This window comes from Catharus ustulatus, chromosome 9 (genome assembly GCF_009819885.2).
Source record: "Catharus ustulatus isolate bCatUst1 chromosome 9, bCatUst1.pri.v2, whole genome shotgun sequence".
Lineage (NCBI taxonomy): Eukaryota > Metazoa > Chordata > Aves > Passeriformes > Turdidae > Catharus > Catharus ustulatus.
In genome coordinates this window covers 11,567,532-11,588,102 of record NC_046229.1, presented here as the reverse complement: position 1 = coordinate 11,588,102, position 20,571 = coordinate 11,567,532, and the positions used below count along the sequence as shown (strand labels likewise).

The 20,571-nt window shown below is 38.2% G+C and overlaps 1 protein-coding gene across 11 annotated transcripts in view; it reads left to right on the top strand.

The window, feature by feature from the left end:
- Window positions 1–20,571, top strand: part of ST3GAL3 (ST3 beta-galactoside alpha-2,3-sialyltransferase 3) — a 178,144-nt gene that overhangs the window by 48,052 nt on the left and 109,521 nt on the right. For all 11 annotated transcript variants that reach the window (XM_042779551.1, XM_042779549.1, XM_033066987.2 and 8 more), the window contains one exon: window positions 3,789–3,831. In XM_042779551.1, the coding sequence (XP_042635485.1) occupies window positions 3,789–3,831 (43 nt within the window). The remainder of the gene's footprint in view (window positions 1–3,788; window positions 3,832–20,571) is intronic.

Here is a 20,571-nt window from a genome sequence, read left to right as displayed (position 1 = left end):
TTTGCCTGTAGAAACAGAAAATTAATCTGTGTTGTGCTTCTGAGTAGTTGGCTGCTTAAAGGGTTAATACTCGAGTCATCAATGAAATTGGTTACAGGTAGTTTGAATGGATAAAACCACTATGCCAAGTTAATTCCTGGATTGTTGATTTCAGATTAGTAGCATAAGGGGAGAATTTTGCCCATTTTACTCCTATATAGCTATATTGGTTGCAGATGCAAAAGGCAACTTGAATACTTGCTAGATACTGTACACTGGGCTTTATGGCTTCCTGGGTGGTCTGCATGGAGTTTTCAAACATGAAACAATGCATCTCTCATTTGTAGCCTGGTAGCTGGATTTCTGTTGGATTATTTGAAGGAATTTCCATGCTAATGCCAACACTGAATTTGGCACAGGATTTGCATAATTTATAGAAATTGCTATGCTTGGCTCTATTTCTGCTCATGTAATCCCAATTACATGCTTTATTATGAAATTGTTGTCAGTTCTTAGATTCTTACTCAGTTCTGATCTTCCAGGAAATGTAGAAATGCATTTTGGTTTTGACCTAAGATGACATCTTGTTCTCATAAGGCATGGTGAAACTTCTTTGTTTCTGTGCTTCTGTGCGCTGCTGTACCACGTTGTCAGCTGAGATATGTAGCTCCTTAGCACAGGTAAATGTGATCTTTAGATTGACTTGTGCTCTTCTAATAATGTTACTTTTATCTTTCATGGGCCTTTCAGTCTTCTGTGGGCTGATAATATAAAGTCTTGTTCAGATTACTCCATTATGTTCTTCCAGGGGATGCAAACTAAGTTCTTTAGTACCTTTACTCATGTTCTGCTTTAAAAACAGATCCTGTGCCACACAACCATCGAGGTGTTGTGTCTGGAAATTGGTGGGTCAGCCATGGCCTGGCTGGATCAGATCTACCAATATGCTTAAATGTGAGTGGCTCTGTCTTGTCCTTCAGTGCAGAGACCCCCTGATTCTGATTGGGGTGCTGGGGGAGAGTCATCGTGATGATGATGCTGGAGGCCAACATCAAATCACAGTTAATAATGGCCAGCTGGTCCAAGCTGATTTTTGGTGGAGAAGCTGGAGTCTTTTTACCTTGTTCTCTCTAACTATTTTGTTCTGTTCTCGCTAATATTTCAGCACTTCTTTATCCCACTACATGAAAAAGGGGAGAAATATAAGTATATCAAGTGGTTAACTTGGTGAGTAAGGCTTTAAACTAAGGTTATGGGAGGAGGAAGCAACCTGTAAGAGCACAGAGAGGTGGCAGGAGTGCCAAGGCAGGCACTGCCACCTCTGTTTTCCGCGGAGGAAAGGGTAGGAATGGGATTGCCTCTTTCTTGAGCTGTGTGATCAGTTCAGTTCCTTTCCTGTAATTGTCACACTCTGACCAAGCTGTGTTTTAGAATCAGTTGTACTATGATTTAGTGGATCTGTGTTTCATCTTGTTTTAATTCAGATACATAACTCCAGAGAAGAATTGCCTTTTCCTGCAGCTAGGCTCTGTGTGTTTGGCTTTCTCCAGATATTTGTAGTTTTACCTCTCTTTTGTGAATCCAGGCTGCTTCCAGCTGGCATGTGGGATGACTTTTGGCCTCTGTATTCATAGGCATACAGCTAAGTGACACTGTAAGTCTTTAGCAAGACTCTGATTTTTGCTAAAAAGAACATAATTTTGAATCTGTAATTTTAGAGGGTCCTAGTGTCTTTCCTGAATGTGAAGATAGAGATTCATTTCCAAAGTAGTAGTGCTGACTTCCAAAAGTGCCCATGAGTGCGAGATGTTCCATGGTGAGGGCAGCATTTCTCTGCCTGCAGTAGCTCTCACATCTCACCTGCCAGTGGGAGGAAGGGGTGTGGATGCTTCTGGTTTGATGTTATAGCCTGAAACTACAGTTGTACCCTACAGAAAATCAAGGACATAACCACGTGTGTGGCTTGAAACCAGAAATATTTTGTTTTGCAATACTTAAAAAAAAAAGTGTCTATTGCAAGGTAGTTGATATGTAATTTAAAAAAATTATTTTGTATCTCTGTCAGTAATGATCAGGGAATATCAAAACTTAAATCCTAGGAAAGGTGAAACACTTGTGACAGAAGAAGATGAATCTTGTGAAACATTGCAATGGAGGTCTCTCCTTAGTGTTTAGATCATGTCTGTGTTCTGGTACTTTGGTTGTAAAGCTAATGAAGTGCTGAATTAATAGAAAGTCCAGGATGTTGTTGTAGTTATGAGGTGATATATCTCTTGTTGGATTTCCTCTTTTTGTATTTCCTATGGGGAAGAAGGGAATGTTGGCTTGAATGAGATAAGACTGATGGCAGATAGGTCAGTGTCTGTAGATGTTTTTTTTAAAAAGTTATTTTATAAAAAAGCTTTGGTTGTTTGCTTAGTACAGATGTTGGTTTTGGGAGTCAGAAGGGTTAATAAAAATTGAAGGCATGTTTCTTTTTATGGAATGGATACCTTCCTATGCACAATCCCACTGACAGAGGAGGTGAGGTTGTACAGGACATAATTTCTTGTAGGAGGAATAAACTGGGAAGAAATTATGAAGAAAGCAGCACATGGGGGAAACAGAGCTGTCAGTATGTGGAAAGTGGAGGAGTGATGCACAGGTGGAGTGGGGATGGTGGGTGTCACTCGGGTGCTGGCAGGGAACAGACAGTATGTGCCAGTATCAAGCGTGCACGAGTTCTGCAGCTTCTGTTACCTAAGTGATTTCAAATAGAATACTTCCCTTGGCTCGGGAATTGAATCTTAATGGGATTGAAACCAATGGCACAGTTTACAATGACCTATCTGGTGCAATCATTGTGTCTGAGGTAAGTGCTTAGGCTTTGCTGTTCTGCCAGTAAACAAGTGTGAAAAGCTTGTGATCTTTGGAGGTAAACTACTGCACCAGAAATTCTAGAGGTGTCTCATGAGAAAAGTAATCTTGTATTTCCAATGAGCTCCTTCCAAAAGCTTTTTTTTTTTTTCTTGTTTCTTTTAATCTCTGATTGGGTTATCTCTTACTTCTCTGTATTATTTTTTTTATTTTGTAGCTGTGAGATCCAGGGGTCCTCAGTGTGAGGAGGCCCCTGACCCCTTAACCCAGTGCAAGAACAACACTACACCTTTTTCTTGTATATCTGATGTGAATTCTAATAGTTTTATTTTTTTGTATCAAATGTTTGATTTACAAGATCACAGTATATTCAGAGATGCTGAATGAAAAGCTATTTTATGAGTTACAGATGTTCTGAGTGATAGTTCCGTTTCTGTAGCTGCCCCCTGTTCATGCCATAAACTGACTTTGCAGTTTCCTACTGAACAACACCTGAACTTGAAGCATTTTTGCCACCTGAGTCACTTTCTCTTGAAGAAGAGCTGCTTGATTATGAAGTTGTGGATTGGAATAGGCAAGGAAAGAAGAAAAAATTCAGAGCTGTACACATCAGAACTTAGGAGGAATGTTTGTCATACAGTGGCAAAATTATTTGTACAGCAAGCAGGAAAACTTTGTTTATCACTGCATAAGTGGTTTCAGTAATACTTTCTTTTTATGACTCTGGATATCTTGATTAATTCTAATTTGTGATTTCTAAATTAATGGTTACCCATGTGTTCCCTTGCTCTGGTATTTCCTGGAGACTAAGAAATGTTAATTTAGGAATTCCTTGAAGTACAATCTGTGTTAACATCTGCTATAACGACTTGCTGCTGTTTGGTTTTGGTGCCTTTTGTGGAGGAGACTCTTGCAGCTTTTATGATATTGTATTCTTTGCTTTTGTTTTCCAGAATATGACAGACTGGGCTTTCTCCTGAACCTGGACTCAAAATTGTAAGTAGAACAGTAGGATTCTTCTACATTTCTATAGTTGCAACTTTTATGTGACCTGGGCAGCTGGCTCACTAGACTCTACACTTCTACCTGGGACAACCTAGTCCTGCAGCAACCTGGCAATTGCAACTCCTATCCTAGCACTAGGCTTTGCAGGCCAGCTTTGGATTGTGGTTCACTGTCATTAATTCCTTAATAACTGATCAAGAGACTATAAATACCCACTTGAAGCCACAACTGTCAGTCTACTCTAGATACCCTTCTCTTAATCTTCCAAATGAAAAATGAATTACAGATGTGAAAGCAGAAGGAATGTGAATCTGCAATTTGCTGGCATGTTTAGGAGTTTATATTTCCTTTCTACTTTTTTCTTTAGAAAGGGATACTACTATTTTTGTTGATGAAATAGAGCGGAAAGAACCTCAGCACGAGGCAGGGACCTCTTGGTATGTCAGAAGGATGATGCAGTGCTGAAGGATGAGGATGCTTCTCGTGCTTTTTGCCTTGAATCAGTCGAATTGAGCCTGGGCTGCTGAACACTAGGGGTCAGTAGCAACCCTGTTTCTGGGGTCAGCAACCTGATGGAATTTTTTGGTGATAGGAGCAAAAACACTACTAAAAACCTTCTATTTAAAAGGGCCCAGCACCAATCTCGTGGCTTTGAATGACTTGAGAATACATCCTTTGCACATGTGTTAATATAAACGCTATTCTTAATGTTTTGAAAATATCATTGTACCTATAGGGTGAAACAATTCAGTTTAGTGATGATGAGCAACCTGTGAGCTTCCATAATGGAATGAAGGTGTCCTAAGTGTGTTGGGAACTGCTGCTTGCAGGAGATGAGAAGGTCTCTAGGTAGGAGCTTCTTTTGCAGAAGTGGCTGGGTACATAAACCAGTTATAGTAACATATGGCAAAAAGCTTGCAGAATGCATATGAGAGAGAAGAAATATCGATTATTTGTTTATTTATTTATTTTCCTCCAGAGGCTCTGTATCTTGTTCAGTGGTCAAGAAGGATTGCATTGACTACATGAATAGCTCAATGTTTGTTTTTTTTTTTGTCTCATGCAATGTATCATTCTACTGTTTTTGTTGTATGTGGTCTGGAACCCATGCTGGTGGCACAGTTAGCCATTTTCTTTGTTAAATTTTCTGTGTTGAGATACCCTGGTGATTTAGAGACAATAGTGTGTGTACCCGTACAATACTGTGGGATGAGATTCATGTGATTCATTACCTTGAATTTATACATGTAGAAGTTTAAGCAGGGAGATTAATCCAAAACTGTGAAGTGGGAAAGTAACATTTGAGTGAATGTCTGGGTCTTGGAGAGCGGAAAAAATTTTCCAGGCTATTTTTGTGTATTTTGTAATGTCCAATTTATTGAACATGCCTGCTGACTGTCCACACAGTTGGCATCCTAGTCTGTGCTGCATCCAAACCACTGCTTCAGTCTTCCTGCCCCTCCTGCTTTCACTGTCCTTTTCATTTTGCCTTTAGCAAATCCCCCTGAGTCGTCCTTACCCTCAGGCTTCTGTTCCATTCTTTCTTCCCTTCTTTGCTGACTTGCTTGTTTGATTACAGCTCTCCCAAGGCATGGTCTGCTTTTTCTTATTCTTCAGTATGAGGCCAAGTGAAGTTTTTACCTGCTAGAGGGTTTCCAGAACACTTGTTTTCTTAAAACCTCCCCATTATAAAAATTGTCCATTAGTTTGATTAAAGAAAGGTTTTGTTGACTACTTAAAAATGTATGTTTATATAGTACTCTAAATATGCATGTTTATTTTTCAAAGTCCTAAAATTAGCTTCTAGAAAGACTTGTAACAAAATCAGCATGATTAAAATAAATACTTAAGTTTAAGGAACAAAGAAAGCAAATACTGTATGTAGATGAAATAACATTTTTTTTAATTGCAACTTTGTTACTTTTTTTGGTTGGTTTTTTTTCTTTTTGTTGTGGTTTGTTTCTTCTTCTTTAATTCTGTAGAATTAAAGCTGATCCTGCTTTGAGAATAGACCTGATGACCTGCAGACTTCACTTCTAGCCTGAATTAGTCTGTATTTTTTCTGTTGTTGGTGGGGTTTTTTTGGTCTTTTTGGGTTTTTTTAATAGCAAGGAAGACAGAAAATGGCTGAAAATACTGTAAAACATAGGAAATAAATTTTGAAAGAAAAATGGCTGAAAGCCTAGAGGTTTTTCCTACTGTTCTACAAGTTCACCTTTTGTGGCCAAAAATTTTGTGGTACCAAATTTCTAAGTACAGACTTAGTGGTTAAAAATACTTCCTGAGACTGAGTCAAGATGGTACCATCATAGAAGCACCTTCTGGTTAAAAAAAAAAAGCTTAGAGTTTAAAGGGGTAATATGTTCTGCACTGATGACTTTATTGGCAGAAGTAATTGAATTATGTCTGTTGTTGTGATATAATCATTCTGGTGGAATCTTGCCATAAATCATAACTTCATAGGGTTCACTTAATTGACAGCATGTGAGAATCTTGTGTGACTTGAAGCACTTAGGGCAGCAATTAGTTTTCTTTGGGTTTTTTTCTTTAATCTTTCGTTTGCTCAAAACCTGTTGCTGGCTGTGTCAGTTGATGTCATTGAAACTAATGGCCCATAAGACTAACATTTTCTACAAAGGTAGATCTGCATTACACCTCAAGTGTTCTGACTTGCATTTGGAATGTCACACAAAGGAAACATTTGACATAAGTAGTAATGTGTCCGTTTGCCTTTGCATATTTAGTTTTTCATTCATTGCTACTTTGAAGTCCTCTACCCAGCAGACATCCAGAGCATGTTGTTCAGATATAGTACAGTCTGCTGTGGTTACAGGAATGTCATGGTTTTGTTCTCCCTGAATTCATGGAAATGGTAATAAAAACAGATTTGTTCTCTTTGGAAGGAGCTCTGTCAGAAGCACTTGAATAGTGTTTTTGTGGAAACTGTATGTTTGATAAATGCCTTGCTGTAACTGGGGAGGCTGGCATGGACAGGAATCTCACCTGTAAGGGCATGGCCAGGTTTAAAGTTGCTGTGTGGATGCTTCATGCAAATGACAGGTTCTGACCAGTCTTGGTGGAAAGGAGAATATTAAGATGGAAGATGCTTCCTTTCTGGTGCCTGTACCTAGGAAAGCTCTTCTTTAGAAAGTCTAACAGCTTTTAAAGGGCAGGATGCTATCCAGGTGGGGATAGTTAATGACACACCTTGAAGGGAAAGGCAGTAGGCAATGCTGTTTATGAATGAGTTGTTCCCTTAGTCAAAACAAGACATAAGTTTCCTCAGGACCAGGTTAGTGAAGATCTGTTGCAAGAGGAGTTTCTTTCAGTTATGTTTATACTAACCATCATTACCAGAATTAGAATTTCAAAACAAAATATGCACTAAGTATAGAAACAGACCAGTTGCATCTGTTTCTCCCTGAAGAGTTTTCCCAAGCAGAACCTTTTTAAAACCTGTGAGGATAACATTTGACATTGCTGGTTGTGTAGAGAAAAACACTTATACAAAAACTATGATACAACTCAGAGATTTTTAATTCTCAGGGGGAAAAATAGTTCCTGAACAACTTAAGGCTATCAATCACATTAGTAACTCAGCCAGTGGATTACTAGGTGCCACCAAATGCCAAGATTTGCAATCACTTTCTAACATCTGTGCTTGGCAAGGAGTTGCATGCTTTTGTTACTATTAAATATTTATATTGTAGTAGTTCTTTGAGACTGGCCAGGTCTTAGAAACAAGAGTCTCATTCACTACAAACTCTGAATCATTCCCCAAACAGAATCTATGTTTGCATTGAATTAAATGAGATTTCCAAAGGAGGATCATGAACGTGGAGTTAATTATAGACTGTATTTAATGCTTATTAAGTGGGCCAAGCTGAAGGTATGGTCATTCTTCTGTCACTTAGTACTCTCTGAATGCTTGGCTTAGTCACCTTAATGATTGCTTTGAGTCTGCCTTGGCAGATTACAAATGTAGATTCACTTGTATTGAGCATATGAAAAGTTCCTTTTTTGTAACCCATATGATTTGGGGGCTTCTCCTTGTGTTGTTGCTCTCATGCTTCTGTGCCACCTTTGCTTCCTGCTCTGCTGGTGTGTCATTTCCTCAGTGGGATGGAAGCTAAGTGACTGTTCCTGCCCCTCTTTCAAACTCATCCTTCAGAAACTGCTTTCAAAGAGACTTCAGCAGATACATTGGGGATTTGATGCTTCTAAACAGAGACAAGTTCCCCTTAGGAATTTGGTAGATCTTTTCAATTCAAAACTTTGGATGTCAAAATCTCAGCTGATGAATGATGGAAAAATCTTCCCAGGGTTTGACTTTGACTGGGGAAGAGCCACTCCCTCAAAGTTTAACAAATGTTAGAAGATAGACTTGAGTTTGATGGAATCATTTTGCACTTTAACAAAAGAGGGGGTTTTATCATTTTCTTTCGAGGTACAAATAGGAAAAAAGTTGTTCCTCCTCTCAATTGGAAAAATGGTTATAAGATCACTCTGGTTGATCACAATAACATAATACTAATATATGAGTACACTCTGTTGACTACATAGTATATATTTTATATTGGTATATATTTTATATTGTGTACTTTGGGAATCTTTAGGCAGAATTTAACTAAAAGAAGGAATATTTTTTTCCAATGAGCTTTGTGTCTTGCTAGATGTTTTGTGATGTGTATTTACATATTTCTTCGTTATTAAAGAATAGATTTGGGATTTTTGGATATTCATGATGATTTCAATTTTGTGTTAAAAAGACAAAGAAATTGAGTCGGGGGTGGGGGGGGGAGAAGCCAGAAATAACAACCTTTGCCCTGCAAACTCAAATGAAACTTGATCTAGACTTTGAAAAGACTGTAAAAATGGAGGGAGTTTGGGCTAGGGAAACACACAGATTGGGTTACTTATGTTTGTTGAAATTTCTTTACTTCAGAGTTTTAATAATGAAGAACTGAAACAGAGCCCCTTCCCCTCATTTTCTTCCTAGGCTGGGAGGCTACTTTGAAACTGTTTGTGTCTTTGTGTGGTATTTTGCCATTAAACACTGTAAAAATAAGCAGTAAACGTGTTGGAATGCTGGACTTTCCCCATGGCTGGTGCTGTGGGATTTCTTTCTGCCCTGTTTTTTTTTGGGTTTTTTTTTTTTTTCAGTTTGTCTTTTTGTATTCCTCCAATCCTGAATGAGGACAAAAGAAAAGAAGTCCCAATGATGTCCTGTGCTGTCCAAGTCTAAGTGTGTCTCTCACAGGCTGAATGAAAGGATTCTGACCGTCACGTGCAAGAGTCTCCTGATGCTTTTTCTGAAAGATTATTTTAAGGCTTAGCATGCTTTATGACACTAATATTTTTTCAGGCAATTGGTTATTTATTTCTTTCATTATAGACTTTTAATTCATCTCCTTCTACCTAATCTCTTCCATTCTGTACTAATTGATTGAGCTCTTTAAACAGTTAAGAAAATTAACCCAAGCTATTTATAGCTGTTCAGTTACCTGGCTGTTTGTTGTTCATCCATCAAACCTCTCCCACATTTGGGTGGGATGTAACTTCCATCCCTGTTTTTGTTTTACTCTTCTTGGTTCATTTCAGTTTGTTTCAATTTTGATCCTTTGGCATTCTGATAAGGATTTCTCATGTGAGTCTTTATTATGTAACTTTGGGATTCCTGTGTTAGACACAGTCTCAGTTGACAAAGAGGAAGATAAAAGTTGTAGAATTCAGAATTGCTGGCAGCTTAGATAGAATTGATTCATTGCTTGATTTGTTAAGTGCAAATCAAGTCAAAAACTTATGTTTGGTGCCTTTAAAAGGGCCAGTTTCCTGAAGCTGGAAGTAATTATGAATCAAGCCATGTGGGAAAAGCATGTAAAGCAAGAAATATGAATGGCTGGGCATTGTTTAGAGCAGTTTTATGCTGTTTGCCCCAACAGTTCACTTTCATAAGCAAGAAATGCTCATGGAAAAATAGTCTTATTCAAAGTATAAGGGGAGAGAGTATGATAATGTATTTATAGAAAAGGTAGAAGTGTGCATTAAATGCAGAGTTTTGTTCTGCTTGGATGAGGGGAAAAAAAATGCTCTCCTTAATATCAACAACGAAATTTCAAGCAGTAGATACCTAAGTTTATGTGCTTTAGAAGTGGTATGTCTGGATAAGATGCTTGAAAGAATTTCTGAAGAAGTAGCAGAAGACTTTTTGGACTACTAGAGATTATTAATAAATCTTCAAACACTAGGGGTTCTCCATATCCTTGGCAGAAAGCTGAAGTACAAATATTTTAAAAGCAAAAGGGAGTGACTCATAACCTTTTCAACCCATTTTTGATTTTGAGAACAATAGCATATTTGCCAATATGAGCTTCCACAGAGAAAAAAAGTACCAATACCTATAGTTGTTGTGCTTACTAAAGAATGAGTACTTTTTTTAAGATGGGCTTGTTCTTCACGTCAATATACATGAAGGTGCCTGCTATGTGTGAGATTGATTTCTTTATTGATATATTTGTCTCAGGACTAAGTTTGTATATTTTGTGTTCTTCTAACCAGCAAGATGAGTTGCATAAAACTGGGAAATGTCAGTTCTTTTTTTCCCCTATGTATGTATAAGGTGGAATGCTTACTTTGCTTGTAGCTCTTCACCACAGTAGAATTAACCTAATTATGTATTTATTTGTTTTCTAGGAGTAGATATGCTTATAACTAGTTACAAGTTTCTACTGTTGTTGTTCCACTATTGTTGTTTGTGCAAAAATTTTTACAGTTGTTGCATTCAGAGAAGGCTAAATTTGCTTTAGTGGCAAAACTCCATTCAGGGAATACCTAATAGCTCATAACTGGCATGGGGGTCCTCGTGTTTCTTTGTCCTCCTGAGAGAAGAGCACATTAGAAGCTACACTTCACATTTTTCCTTCAGAAATCTGTTCTAAAACTTAGAGACAAAATATCCTCCTAGAAAGACCTTCTTCCCTGAATACCTTATAAAAATTGATTGAATTGGGCTATATAAGCATTGGTCATTCCCAAAACTTCTGTGAAAGAGATTAGAAATATGGCTAGATGTTCTGTGGGTTTGTGGGTTTTGATAGAGATTTATGTTAAAACACTGGTATTAATCATTTTATTCTTGATCTTGGTCATAAAGAGCAAAGCACCAGCACACATTGTGGAAGCAGGTGATTTGTTGCTGCCTGTATTGAATCAAAGCAGTTGTGAATTTATCCTTAAACTGGTGCAAGAGCTTCCTCTTGAAAATCCTGAATGTGTGTGTGTGATCACCAAGCATCAACTCTTCTGTGCCTGCCTGCAAGGCCAGCAGTGTTCCACCTCCAAAGGAAACCCTATGCCCCTTCTGTGTTCTCTTGGAAATGTTTCAGGGAACCCTGACCAGATGATTGAATGGAAATCAAGTGTATTCCAGCAGGTGAACTTTATACTGTTATCAAACCTCCCTCTGAACCTTGTCACTTACTCTGAAGAACACACTTGCTGTGGTATCCAGATACAACTCAGTTGTCAGCCCTTAATTTGTAAGGTGGCTCTCAGATTTTGTAAATTGAATGTGTTGGAAGAGACAACTTAGTCTACTCAGTCTGCCTCTAATTTTGTCTTCTGCATTGGTATAATGTGAACAGAGATATCAAAGCTTTGCTGTCTGCCTCATTCTGCTAAGATTGCCATACATAAATTTCGAGAGTATGTAGTAGGTCATCAAGACAGGAAAGGGTTTAGTGGAACAAACACATACAGACTTCTTGCATGCTAAAACCAAGGCAAGGCATACTTTTAACAGCTGTGATTAGCATCTGTTAGTTAAGAAAACAGTATCTTATTATGCTGCAAGGATGGAAGAAGCCTTATTGTTGTGCTTGAGAACCATCTAGCAAGAGAGAGGAATGAAGGAACCCTGTTAAAGATAATCCAAGGGTATTTTACTTGTTCTGTTCCCAGTTTTAAGACTGGAAACCTGATAGTAAGTTGTGATGAGCAAAGACCTCTTTATTTTAGTTCTAAGATCGAAGGACGAGGTAAGTTTTGATTAGGTTGATAAATTTAGGATATGCTTTTTCCTTCAGGAAGCATGATGTTGCTGCTAGCATCCTTGAGAAATCTGCACTGGAGAAGTATTCCAAAGGACCCTAGACCTGACTAGGAGAGGTGATGGTGTATGATACCCATTGCAGTAAACAGAACATGATGAAGGCTACTTTGCAGCAGAAAGCTGTGTCTTATGTGACATGTTAGGGAAGCAGCAGCTGTTGCTGTAAGATGTTTTTGAGATTATGGATGTTGGAATTAAATTATGAGGCTGAGATGAGGTTTTCTATATTTACTTTTGAGAAAACTAGGCAGTTTAATTAACTTTAATGAAATACTTTTTATTCTAACATTCACAGATTCTTTCCCAGTTCACAGCAGAAATGAAAACAGGCAGAAATGCTACTGCTAACGCTAGCTGCAGCCCCACTGCAGCTTGAAGAAATGAGAATCAGAACCACAAAAGGAAGCACAAAAAACTGAGAACATGTATGTGCTGTTCCTGCTTTGTCTGCCGTGCAATCTGTTCCAACTCATCAAAGAATAAACTGAAAAGCCAACAAACAGTGTTTTAAATTTCCATAATGAATGTGTTTGGATAATTCTGGTTGATTTCAGACCTTTTAATTCCTGCTTAGAAATATCTTCCCCCGGCTCCTTAAAAGAGTTAATCTTGAAGACCTCAAAACTGTGCGTGGTGTCCTGTAGAGCTGCAAAATATTGGGTGCCTTCCTTCTGTCCCTTTTCATCCTCTTTTAGTGACCCTTTTTTACATCATTGAAGGCAGAAATTCTCAAAGGTGGTTGTATCACTGGGCTGTTTGAGTCAGTGACTCTGATCTATACAGGAGTCAAAACTATATTTTAATATCATCGGACTTGACTCAGGTGATTTTGTGAAGTGTGGCTATTTTGATGAATGAACGAGGAGGAGAGGATAGGATGGGATTTGTTCTGTTAAGACAGGAAACCTATTTTATGGCTCAGCCTTGGAGCTCTCCTTTAGTCAGTTCACCAAACAATTTGGAGAAAACACTTCTCTCTGTCTCAGCCACCTGATGGAGGGCTGGTGTTCAGTGAAGCTATGATGATACGAGATGAAGGACAGTCTGATTAACTGGGCTATTCACAACTCTTTGAGACAAACTTTATTGAGTTTTCTGACTCATGATGCTTACCTGTGGCAGTTTGGATGTTGGCTGGGCAGCCTTTTCAGACAAACAACAGCTCTTTGAAGGGAAGGAAGAAAAAAGAAGGCATTCATCTTAGCAGAAGAGCATTCACTAGAACAATGTATGGTGTAAACAGGAGGGCTTTTTTGATCTTAGAGATTCTGCAGCTGTTCTTACTGTTAAAGGTTCCAGCTATTCACTATCTTCCCTAAAGCAGTTTGGATTTTTGTTAGTTTTATGGGGGCACTTTTAGTCATGGTAACTGCAAAGGTTCTTCCAGGTCAGGGTTGTGTTCTGTATTTACAGCAGAACTTCTGGAGGAAGCATTTTTTCTCCTGCAGCATTCTTCTTAAGACTTCAGTGTAGTACTTACTAGATTAATTGATGTCTGTTTGAATTCATGACATCTGTCTCTAATATAGGTCAGTGGAGACAGCCTTTTTTGGACTACTGCTTCAGAAAGAGGAGTGAGAAAAATTCAAAACCTCATGACTATATACAGCATTTTGTAAAACTACTGTTAAACCACATTCCCCAATTGTGAGGTCACCTCTGCATACTGTCTAGAACACTTTATTCACTGACCAGTGGTTTTTTCCTCTGAATTTCAGTCCAGTCTGGAGAGGAGGGGGAGCACCCTTGCCATATCAAGTTGGCTTTTACTTTTGTTTAGAGGACTTAAGTTGTTATTTTTTCCCAGGCTGTCCAGACCTTCCAAAGAAGAGTTTAAAGGGCAGCTTTTATCACCCTAAGCCCTGGAAAGTTACTGAAGAAACTGAAAAGGAAGGATGTTGTGAAGTGTTGCTGTTAGGTTTTCATCTCTCTCAGTAGCTGAGATCTTTCCGAGTGGAGTTTATTCCCCTAAGGTTTGATGTCTTCTGGTTGTCTGTGCAATAGATCTGCTACTGCAACAAAAAGGTTGAACTTCTTCTGTGGGAAAATAAAACTGGCCCGAGCAAAGCCTCACCTGCTCCAATATCTTGTCTCAAAATGCTCCCCTAGTTTAGGGGTGGAGGAAAATACACAATTGTGAGACTGTCCTTGCTTCAGTGTTGCTCTCCAGCTTCCAAGGGGAAGAAGCTTTAGGATTCCCAAACTGGGAATGCTCTTAGGCCTTTTTATAACTTTTGATCCCATTTACACATCTGGTGTCTATAACATACTGATATGAAGAAATCTGCTTATTAACTGTGTGTTAACTGACAAGTGCTTCATTTTGTCTATTTGAATATCTTCAGCGTAATTTTGCTTGATGTTTCAATGATATGGGGAATAGTGAATAATAAATCACAGTTGACATTTTCCACAATATTCTGATGTGCTCTAGGTGTGCTCTCATACCTAGCAAAACACTGAGTCATAGCCTGGTGCATTCTACAGTGAAGTGAACTACATTTTTCTGAAGAAAGATTTGGTGATTGAAACCTTAATGTGGCTGATTTTCTCATTTTGCATATAGAACTGCTAAGTATTGGATTTTGACACTCAACTGTAATAAACTCTATTATCCACAGACATAAAACTGTAATTTAGGCTGTGCTGCTCCAGGAATTCTTAGTTGACCTTTTTTTCCCCCACTGCTATAGGCTTAGTGGAAGTATCTTTGTTTTCAGATGTACTGATTGCTGTTAGTCTGAGCAGAGGATTCCTGGATTCCAATTGGATTTAATAAATAATTCTCATCGCTTCAGCACTTGTTACCACTCCTGGACCTACACTGCTGGATCTGCAGAAGTAACAGATGAGGATTTCTAAGGAAGAATTATGGGTTACAGCAACAAAATTATGATGTTGCAATGTATCTTCCTCCATTCCTCTGTTTAGCCAAAAATGGATGTGGTAGGTGAGCATTTTATTCTTGCTAGATTTTTAATTGCCTCGCTTTTTATGGCCTTTGTGCTAACAGTGGTTTTTGAGAGGCTTTTAAATAGAGAATCACAGCATTTAATTTCTGCTGGTTTTGAGAATCACATGGGCTAATATCAGGGAGAGCTATAATTTCTGGATTTGGAGAAATAGAGTTCATTTAGACATTCTTCAGAAGGTTCTTGAGAAAGGAGTCCAGCTGGGAATCCCAGTTGACTGCTGAGAGAGTTTTTATTGCCTACTGGGTCCTAACACATCCTATCTCCAAACAGTGTGATTATCCTTCATTAGGTTATCCTTATCTCCTCTCTGTAAAACCAGAATGCTGACACTTTGCACTGAGGATGGAAACCCAGTCATTTTGGACTTAGAAGTCCAGTAATATAAATTGAAGAATTGTGTTGATTGTCAGAAAGTTATTTCATTGTCAAGTTCTATGTGTTTTGTCCAAAGATTAGTAAATAATTAAAAACTCAGCAAGCAGTCATCTTCTTCTTCTTCTTCTTTTTTTTTTTTTCTCCTTCCTTTGTTAAATGTCTACCTTCTGTGAATATAAAATTTCTGGATTTTGTGCTTCTTATTTAATCTAACAAGTGGTATTCTTGCCAGTTGTTTTTTACCATGTTTCTTTAAAAACACAAACAAACATGAAATGGACTGTTTTCTTTGCTCCTCATCTGTGTCTATTTGAACACAATTCTGCTTTTTCTCTGGGCTACTAGTCTTGAAGGTAAGGTGTAACTAAAACAGATTTTTCTTTTTTTTTTTTTTTTTCCGAAGGAAAAGTTTACAGAAACCAAAGGAGGTTGAGAGATCAGGGATATTACTCAATCTTGGAGGAGTATGCAGCATGAGGTCACATACAAAATGTGCCATGGACTTTGGTGGATTTTTCTATCTTCATCTTTTAAATCTCTTTTTGTTAAAACTCAGTATTTTCTTTATTTACTTAAACAGATAAAAACTGTCTACCTTGAAAACTTCTTATTCTTTTTCTCATGAGAATCCTGACACTTTTAGGCATTGATTAAAGGTTATTAATTGAGAAGCTCCAGGCAGGGTTCTTGGTCCTTGGAACTGTAAGGGATGGTACAATGAGATAGAGAAATCACTTATATCTGTATTTAAGATGTTTATGTATTTAGCACTGCTGGGACTAATCTGAAATTAATTCTTCTGCCTATTAATCTAATTTCTACTACTGCAAAGATGAGGAATGGAATTTAGTAAGGAACTAGGGTGCTCATGACTTCTTTATGGGTGGAAGCCTTTTCAGTGTGTTTGTGCCAAGTGGCATTTCAGAGGGCAGGTGGCATTGCAGGGGTTCTGCTCTGAGCTGTCCCCGACCCTCTGCCTGCCCTGCACTTCCCAAAGGCAGAACTGGCTCCAGTCAACTCTTCCTTCAGGGGTGTGAAGGTAGGTTCTGGATTTTGGTGGAATAGTCTTCAAAACTTTGATTTTCAGGGCAAATTTAATGTAACCTAATCTTCTTCAGCTGCTGTTCTTGAGTAGTCCTAATAAATAAATAAAACTGTGTGTTGATTATCATTGTAAATGAATTTCATAAGAAGCCACAGCTCTTGATAGAGAAGCAGAATTTACCATTCATCATGTCATTTTGGAAACAGGGATTTGGATCATCTTTCCTTGTATCTGGCCATACAATCTCCTTGGGGAATTTGCTTACATACTGGAGTAACATTTGAAAATATTTACATTTATTTTTCTGGCTATAGGGCAGTAGATGCAGTTCCCATCTCTTTCAATGTAAGCATTTTGCTTTTCCTCTTCTTTGTATCTACTCATTCCTTTCTTTTGTTTGTTTACTTTTTCTTCAGCTGGAAAATAGCAACTATCAAATGATCAGACTGTGTAATGTTTTGAACCCAAGTTTGCAAACTTGTAAGAACTGTAATTGGAGCCTTTTAAAATTCTGTTCAGCGTTTCCCAACCCACACTGTGGTCCTGGTGAACATGAAGCTCCAACCATGTACCCAGGGGAGGGTTTTGTGGTTGGTTTCAGTCTTCCACTTGAGGAGATTCCACCTGAGTGATGTGATAGTCACAACTCTACTTATGAAGGCAGAGGAGATGCATTTTGCACTGCCCTGGTGTACGGGATACATTCATAGGTGAATGTAAATGACTTCTCTTTCTCAGGCTGAGTAGCAGTAATTGAGGAGCTGCATCACCAAACCTGCTGAAGGTGTCCTCTCCTGCCTTTAAGTAAAGTTCTTGTATTTGCTGTGAACCTTGCAGTCTGTAATGAAGGGGAGAGTTGACAGAGCACTTACTTTCTCTCCTCTGTATTTAATAGAATTACCTGCCAGTTGGGCAGGAAGGGAGGGCTGGTTTATAGTTTTGTTTCAGGGGTTTCCCCCATGGAATGGAATTTGTTGCTTTACAAGCATATATGATATTATGAAAAAATATCAAGGACTGGAAGGTGTTTATTTATTAGACTATGACTGATGTATAAAACAAAAACCATTCAATTATCTGTGACCTTTTGATATCAAGTGCAATACATACAAATGCACACCCTAACCATTCTGCTTCTGTCTTCAGTTGTGTATTTTTTAAGTAGTCCTGCAGTTCTGAAACAAATCCTCTAACTAGTTCTTACTGTATGCTGATTTAAATATAGCCCTCGGCTTATTTGAGGAAAACTGAACTGAAATTTTTATTCCAGAAGTCTACAAAATTGTCCTTTAGCCAACACTGAGCCATGACTGTATATGGTGGATGCAGCCAATCCAGGGAGTCCTACCTAAATTAAAATGCTCTGAATCTCACAGGGTGTAGCCATGGGGTCTCAGCATTAACTGCTTTGATTTAGTGATCTGCCAAATTATGTGCTAATATTTCATTATTGCACCATTATACCTCACTATATTTTTATATACTTTCATTTCATGTTTTTATTCCATCTCCTGTTCATTCTTTATATATCATGACATACACTTTGTAGACCTGCTGTGTAGGCATAAGACTCAGATTATTTTGAACCAAAGAGAAAGACATCCCAAGGAGAAAGATCACATTGCCAAGGACTCCTTTTCCTTGTTTCAGAAATGTCAGTTCATATATTTGGTGTGCAAAAGTAACAGCAAGAGACATCAGTCCTCAAATAAGATGATCTCAAGTAGATGAAGTTTTTTGATTTTTTACAATCCAAAATTGAAATTCCATGTGAAAGGCAAAGCAGCAAAATCTGTCTCTTCAAGTAGATTTTGTAATATTCAGTTACATGAGCTTAATTGTGGTCATTTTTTTAGTAATCTAAACACTGAGTTGTATTACTAATTTCTTTTTTAAAAAGGATTTAGATTCCAGTCTATAAGGATGACATGCTATCCCTGATCAGGACATGATGAAGGAATTAACCATGGTGACGTTTTCATATTTGAGATTAAAAGAAGACACGCATCTGCCAAATGCAAGCAGAAGGAAAAATCTTGTTACTTTTTCTAAATCCTCTGAAAGCAGCTGGATTTTTAACTTGTCCAAATTGTGAAATTTTTGTTGAGATTGATGTCCACATAACAGTGTAAAAAAGCACAGAAAATCTTAAGAATTCAGGATGTGTGCTGGTCTCATAAGGGAAAAGTCAGAAAAAAAAGCAAGAGTGCATTTTCTCTTTAGTGGAATAAGCCAATTACTTCCCTTTAACTTCACCCTCATGCAGGCACTTGTTTAAAAACAGCAGATGTTTACAGTTACTGACTGTGACTTGTTTTTCTCATTTATTCTGGAGAAATTTTTTACTTTACCAGCTTTTTCCTGCACAAAATCTGAGCAAAATTTAAAGGGTCCACAGTGATATCTAATTACCTTATTTCTGCTGTGTCCACTATCTTTTTAACTACCTCAGCCCAGGATGAGCATGAGAATCAGAAACTGGGATAATCTACCTGGACCTGGAAGATGTAGAGATTTGCAGGCTTCTGTCATAAGCAATCATGCTTATGACATGGCTCCTGGCTGTCTGGCTTATCAGGAAGGCCTTGGAGTCCAGGCACAGTAATGGGCTAGTGAGATGAAGCTATTTACTAGCTTCTAAAGCATTAAGAAAGTAATAGTGTTTGGTTTTCCCATTTGGAAATAAAAACACTGTCAAAGAAGCCACAATTTTTGGAGCAGTGTAGTAGGGTACATTGTCATCAGATACAAAGGAGATGCTAATTTGCAGACTTCAGTTCTCTACACTTCTTTTATTACATGACCACATAGCTACAAACACTGATTTTTCAAAGTTGGATTTGTTTGAAAGATGTATAGTCCTCTGTGGGATGCTTTGTGCAGGATGTTTTGCATCCTGATTTATGGAAGACCGAGCTCTGGAAGATTTGTGGATCTTGCAGAATAAAATACCCACCAAGCAAATGTATATATCTAAAATGATGTTAACTTGGATAGCTTCATCCAGTAGCAGAATGGCAAACAGCAAGGCTGTATCCAGATTTACTCTAAATTTGCTCTGGGCTACACCTACTGGGGGTTTATCATTATGAGCATGTTGGCAGTGAGAGTATGCAGTGCCTGTTTCAAAGAGATTGAACAAATAAAACATGTCCCTAGATGGATTTAAAGTGTAGAGTGCCCCTTTCTAGTTTTCTGTAGCTTGCTGACTCAAAATGCGGCACCAAGAAAGGAGATGAGCAAATGTTGAATGATACGAGATGGCAGCTACAGTTGGCTTAGAGAACTGTTCTGCCTCTGGCACTTTGGATCATGAACTTCATCACATCCAAGAAATGTTAACAGCTCGGCCTGGGGGCTTTAGCAGCTCTGAGTGTCTTTGTGGGTTTGTTCTGACAGCTCCCCCCCATCAGTATGCAGCGAGTTCCATTCAGGGCACTCACATACAGGAGGGCCTCAGCCTGCTATTCTTGTGCAGAAACACCATGATGGGCATCTGAGTGATGTTTTAATTTGATAATGAAAGCACCATTAAATCAGAAAAGAGAAAAATGCCTGTGTTTGTGGCACAAGATATTTTGTGTGACCACTGAGGTCATTTGAGACAGGCCTGCTGTTGAAATAGTTATACAAGTTTGCCAGCAATGACTCACTACCGTGGTGGCTGCAGATAAATTCCAGTTGCTTTCTACTTGTGTTTGAAGGTTTTGGTACTAGAGGTTTCTGTATGTTGCCTACAGAATAAAATTCTAGCAACACTTAGTTTTGCTTGAAAAAAGTTTAGTTTTCCCCCATTTCTTCATATCTGAAATGCTTCAACAGGCCATGATCCGTACATCCTGCTGTCCCTTTTGACTGTGTCAGAAGGGAATGTACTTTAGCATCATTAAAATCTTTTGTTTTGTCAGCCCTTCATGTGCCTGTTTATAGACAGATCCTGACTGGCATCAGAACGTAAGAATGCAAATTATTTTGGATGCTCATTTCTCAGATATTTTCTCATCTCTCATTTAAAGAAATGTATTATGATATCACATCATCACCTGTGGAAACCAAACTCAGGGATTTGGGGTTGTGCTAGACAATGTTACACCTGTCTCTTTCTCTCAATGTCTTTATCATATGTTTAGAGATATCTAAACTTTATTGTAAATAGTTGACAGTGTAAATGGCCAAATGTATTGGCAAAAGGTTTGGACCATAACTATGTTGGGACCATAACTATG